General features: G+C 31.7%; 1 protein-coding gene across 1 annotated transcript; it reads right to left on the reverse strand.

The window, feature by feature from the left end:
- Positions 1 to 47: 47 nt before the first annotated feature.
- On the reverse strand, positions 48 to 2,241 carry LOC109237320 (heavy metal-associated isoprenylated plant protein 7-like). Its single transcript, XM_019403615.1, has 5 exons — positions 2,014 to 2,241; positions 1,721 to 1,940; positions 1,424 to 1,629; positions 1,180 to 1,270; positions 48 to 812 (listed from the first exon to the last, which is right to left on the reverse strand). The coding sequence occupies exons 1-5, from the start codon at positions 2,020 to 2,022 to the stop codon at positions 340 to 342; spliced, it is 999 nt and encodes a 332-aa protein (XP_019259160.1). The 5' UTR covers positions 2,023 to 2,241; the 3' UTR covers positions 48 to 339.
- Between the last annotated feature and the right edge of the window lie 3,862 nt (positions 2,242 to 6,103).

Here is a 6,103-nt window from a genome sequence, read left to right on the forward strand (position 1 = left end):
TGGGGGGGTAGGGGAGATCTGTACTCAGAAGAAACAACTAGCAAGTATAAAGTACAACATTCAAAATTCTGCTAAATATACTATAGTACTAGTATATACATACTACATTGATTAAAGTATATAACAACAGGCTTATAATAAAAGAAGAAAACCAGAAAAAAGTACAAAGTGCTCACAAAATTCTATAGTTTTTTGCCTGCAGACATATACTAAAGGCCACAGACAGGGCCACATGTAGAGCACAACCATAACAAGTTGCAGAAATAGCCATGGACATTTCCCATGTGACCACAACTCCTTGTTTTTTTTTCCACATATACCCTTCATATTCTTCCTAATTTACATCACAGAACATGCATTGGGATTCTCATCACTGAACATTTGTGGAGGATATGGATTATACATTTCATGAGCATATCTTTGAGGGTAAACCTGGTAATTCTGTGGGTAATAATAGTAAAACTCATTCTTTTTCATTTCTAACTTTGGGTCTTCTTGAACAGCCACCTCTTTACCTAACTCAGCTTCTTCACCGCCGCCTGCTGCAGCGGCGCCGCCATCTCCACCACCCTCTTTTTTCTCCTTGGTGTCTCCCTCTTCACCTTTTTTTGCTTCTTTCTCACCTTCCTCTGCTTTCTTCTCTTCATTTCCTTCTTTGGGTTTTTCCTCTTCTTTCTTTTCTGGTTCAACTTTTACTATAACTGCCCTTTTCCCTGTTCTTTTGCTTACATAATCCACCAATTGTGTTGCCTCAAATACCCCTTTTACTGTAACTTGTGAATTCTTCAAGTCTGGTTCTGCATTCTCCACACCTTCAAAATTAAAAATTTATGGTCAATTTTTTAATACCAGTTGACAGATTCTAAAGATTGCTAAATTAGTTTAAGATATGGACGTGATTAGTAGTTGACAGAATGTATTTGAATTGACTTAAATTTGAATAGATTCTAAAGAATGATTATATTATTCTAAATTAAAGACTGCAGGGATAGTGAAAGATGCAGAGAATATAGAATCCTTAAAATACTGAATACTATTATAGAGATCCGAAAAAGGGAAAAGTGTAACAAAAGCATAATCAGAATAACAATTAGTTAGTTGCACCAAATAAATCAAAAAGTTAGTAATATAATAATTCAAACAAACCCCAAAATGGGAAAAAAGAAAATAAAATCATACCTTTCATTCTTTGTATACGCCTTTTGATTTCTTGAGCACAAGCTTCACAATGCATGTGAACTTTCAGAACTACAATAATCACTTGGGGCGGCTGCAAAACAAACCAGAAATACCATATTTTTTCAGCTTACCTTAAAAACTGATAAAACCCCAGAAAGGGAAAAAGACTAAAGAGAGAAAAAGCATCATAAAAAGAGCGTGAGAGATAAAAAGGAAAAACAATTAAAGATTAAATTAAACAAACCTCCTCTTTTTTCTCTTCGGGTTTAACGACTTCTTTTTCCTCCGGTTTCTTTGGCTCTTCGGCCGGCGGTTTTGGGATCGGAGAAAGAAGCTCAACTTGACGGTGGCTCTTCTTTTGCACTCTCTCTAAAACCTTCAACGGATCTGCTTTTTCCCCTTTTACAACCACCTTATGTGTCTTACAATCCGTTATAACATCCTCAACTCCTACATAAAAACATTCAAATTACAACAAAAAAACCAAAAAAGAACTTTTTTTAAGTGAAAAATCTTGATTGAAATGACTGAATCTGCTTACCTTCGAAGCCTTTAAGGGATTTACGGACTTTACGAGCACAGCCTTCACAATGCATGTAAACTCTCAACACTATTTCTTGAGGTGGCGGCGGAGGTGCTGGTGTTTCTTCTTTGGTTTCCTCTGTTTTCTTTTCTTCCTTTTTTTCATTATCACCTTTTGGAGCCTCCTCTTTCTTCTCTTCCTCTGGTTTTTTCACTTCTTCTGGTTTCTTCTTCTCTTCCTATATCAAAAAAAAAATCAGAAATTTCAAACAACAAATAACCCAAAAAAAGAGAGAAGAGAGCAAAACAAACCTCGCCCATTGATGTTCTTGGATATGGATAGAGGTAGCTGATAAGCTTAAAGAAATAGAGAGAGAGAGAGAGGGGGTTAAATTGTTTCTCTCTTTTTAAGTATTTTTGTATTTGTGAGTGTTTGGTGTTATTCTCAAGAAAGTTGAAAAGAGAAGGGGTGAGTGATGACCATAGAGGCAGTCACTAACTCACTAATTTTCGTCATCTGAAAAAGCACAACTGGCGTGGCTTTTATATAGGTGGCACGTGTGACGGACATATACTTTGCTACTACTACTACTTACACTATAGTTTTGGCACTGTTCCAGAACATTACGTTGTTTCTTTTTTTTGGTCCTGTGTGTGTGGTTCCGTATTCTTTCTTCTCACTACATCATGGTTTTTGATTTTATTCCTTTCATTTTTATTAAGAAAAAGTCTCATTGTCGTCTGGGACGGAGCCAGCCTTTCGGCTACAGTTCGACCGAATCTAGTAACTTTGGTTCAAACCTTATATTTGTCTTAAAAAATTCATTATATACGTACAAATTACTAAGTTAGAACCCAGTAAATTCAAAGAACTAAAATCCTAAACCCACAAAATTTAAATCTTGGCTTCGCCTCTGATTGTCGCCCTTTAAGTTCTAATTGAACTCCGAGTTGAAATTAATTTTAAATTATAATCTTGAACGGTCAATTTGGATATCATTTTTCACAAAAATTTCGGGCACATGAAATTCAACCATTTCACGCTTATTACCGTTAATGACAAATATATATTTCACAAATGATCATATAGCTATGACTTATTCATATATATAACTTGAAAAAATGGGAGTATTTTGCATGAGATTTTGACAAAAAAAAAAGGTATGGATAACCAAAAAGCTCTTGAAATATTAATACTATCAATTTGAATAAAAATCTTAAAATTAAAAATAAAAATAAGAGTATCGTGTATTTTAAGGAAAGGATACACTTTTAGAGTTTTATTTTTTGGTTACTATGATTATTATGTGAGTTAATGAAGTTTTTATAATTTTTGTACGAGAACATAATTATATGACTTTGATGAAAAAAAATTACCGTTATATGATCATTTGTGAAATTTACTTTTAATGGCAAAAACAATAACGAGATAATACATTGTATTAAGAATATGAATGGACCATAAATACTATGAAGGACAAAATTGAATAATTTCAAATAGTACAGGGCAAAGTTAGGTATTTTCATTAATTTTAAAATAAAAATATGTGATTCATCAAATCAGTAATTGGTATAGACATTTACAACATTTGGTACCTTTTTTTTATTTATAAACATTTGGTACGTTTAAGATGCGATAAACGAGGCCAAATTCAATGGCTACAATTGGTAAAAATCATTGAACTCTAGATAGTTTTGGGCGGGGGATTGAGCCAAACGTGGCTGTTTCATAAAGAATCTGGGGTTAGGATTCATGTAATAGTGTAATACCAAAACAGGATTTCGTGATTTCAATTAAAAATAATGATAACTGGACCACTAAACCAATTGTCACTTAAGTAGATTTCTTCTGATTACTAATCCTGATATCTCATCCTATAAGATAGTATTTGACTGTAGATTAGAATGTCAAGTTAAATATTAGTGACATTTTGATAATGTAATGGATTTTACTAATTAAAAGCTGTTACATTTAGGAAAAATTACGCGATACATTAAATATTTACAATATATTTACCATTCCTAGCTATATTTTCAGCAAATTTACCACTCATAATTATATTTGATTTTTATATCAAATCCATGAAATAAGAGATTAATTATTTTTAACTGAAACAAGAGAGCAACAAGCTCTCGTAACAAAATAGGTTAAAGCCTCTGCTTAGTTAGTAAAGGTCTTGAGTTCTACTATCAATAAGAACATTTTTTTTTTGTATTTATGTACTTATATATTTCGCCTTAGTTGTATTCGTAAATAAATACAGTCGATAAAAGTTGTATACACCATTGTATTTTACCTTGGTTACAGTACATATTATATTCGCTGCACAAAGGAATACAATTGCGCGAACGAGTACAGATGATACACAAAATGTCTATCACACAAGTAGAAAAATGATTGAGTAGTAGAAAAAGTTAATGAGATAGGTAGTCTAGTTTTACAATACATACATACAGCCTAATAAATGGCATGGTACTATGGTAGTGTAGTAGTGTGAGTGCCATGTGGGCTGAAACTAGTTATTACCCTCTTGAATTGTCTCTTTGGTGGGGCATTGTTAAATGTCTTTTTTTAAGTAATCATTCTATAAAATTTTGGATGGAATAATTGATAACTTTTACCCCCTCCTTTTCAATTTACATGGATCACAAAATTTTAAGAAATAATGAATTATTTTAATCATGCTATAAATTTTTTGTGGTTTTAAGGGGAATTTTTTTGTTCTCATTTAATTTTTATATCAACTCATAACAACTCAGTATAGATGAAGTGATTTAATGAACTGAGAATATTTACTAATAAATCATGGTGGAGGAAAAAAATATGCACAGTCGTAAAAACACGTGTTATTTATTTATTAGTGTGATTAAACAGTAGGTGTATGTAAGTTTTTATCATATAAAAGCATGTCATTAAAGATAATAATATAAAAAATTAAATTAAAATATAAATTACTAATTTTTAATAAAATAAACTAATAAAAAAATAATGTGACATAAAATTAAAGGAAGGAATTATCTTTATGTACATGGTGGTCCATGACAATATCTGCTCAACTAGGAAAACAATAAATGCGAATAATCCTGCAAATATTATGTTATATAATGTATGTGTATATGGTGGTCCCTGACAACTGAATAATATAGATTTGGTGGATGAGTAGTAGCCTATTTTAGGTTTGGCACATTTATTTACACCTTGGTATGTACCTGGTAACCATAAGTATTTTTTGTTACTTTTAGGGGACCACTCTTCCTGCTTCGTCTCAATCTGTACGTAATTTGGTTCAAAGTTTGGTCAATATTTCAAAATTAGTCATTTACTCTTTTTCGATCCGTAGACAGTAAATTATCTAAATATTTAGTGTGAGTAAGAGTTTATGGTAAAGTAATTAATATGTCTTTCTTCTATTTATTTACACCTACCAGGATGCTTTGATGAAAATGAAACGGAATGCTAAGAAATCTGAATGTTGAATATATTTTTACACCATTGGCAAATTTAGCAACCTATAATTTAGATATAACATGACTTCACCTATTTTCGATGTCTCAAAAAGAAATTATTGGTCAAACTAGATTTTGATTTAATGCAACTTAATTTGTTTATTTCCTAGAAAACTGTGAGCATGTCGAATTAAAATCCTTAGAATAACGTTGTCTTTATCGAAAGGTTTATGAATGCAAAAAGTTAGGTAATGGATAATAAATATCACGAACATGGTCCTATAACACATCAAAAAGTAAGAAATGGAGGCTTATACTTCGCTCCAAAAGAAATGCATGTGGATATTCTGGCATATACTTTATAGGCAAAAGGACTCTACTACGCCGTGGCAAATGTAGCATTATAGCTAATTAAGGATTCAATTGAGCATATATATATATTACAATTATGAGAAATAATGAATATAAATTCATAACTTTAAAAAATGATGAGATCGCGACCTAAAACATTCTATAAAATGCATTAAACTAAACCATAACTTTTTCACAATTAGTATTTATTTTTCCACCACCATGACTTATTTTTGTAAAAATTGCACGGGCGCCCTATTTGGTCGCCCCCATTTAACGTATACCCACTTTTTTTAAAAACTTTAACCTGTACCCACTTTTTAAACAATTTCAGGCATCTTTCCCCTCCTCATCCTCCATTTACTTCTCCTCCTTCTTCTTCTTCTTCGGGTGACAATGATTTTATATGGTGGTTGAGAATATATCTTAATGTAGTTTATGATGTTTTACAATTGTGAGTTATTATGCAGAGGTATATATTTTAAAGTTATTTGTACATGATTCAAACAACCTACATCGCAATTTGAAATGATTTGTCCGCGCATCGAGCGGGTACTAATACTAATTCTCAAATTAATATACAATAATAACTGGGTTCACAGTT

Source organism: Nicotiana attenuata, unplaced genomic scaffold (genome assembly GCF_001879085.1).
Source record: "Nicotiana attenuata strain UT unplaced genomic scaffold, NIATTr2, whole genome shotgun sequence".
Lineage (NCBI taxonomy): Eukaryota > Viridiplantae > Streptophyta > Magnoliopsida > Solanales > Solanaceae > Nicotiana > Nicotiana attenuata.

Coding starts and splice junctions, on each gene's coding strand:
- LOC109237320 (XM_019403615.1), bottom strand. Junction 1,271..1,423: donor CCGAAGAGAAAAAAGAGGAG/GTTTGTTTAATT, acceptor TTTGTTTTGCAG/CCGCCCCAAGTGATTATTGT. Junction 813..1,179: donor GCGTATACAAAGAATGAAAG/GTATGATTTTAT, acceptor TTAATTTTGAAG/GTGTGGAGAATGCAGAACCA.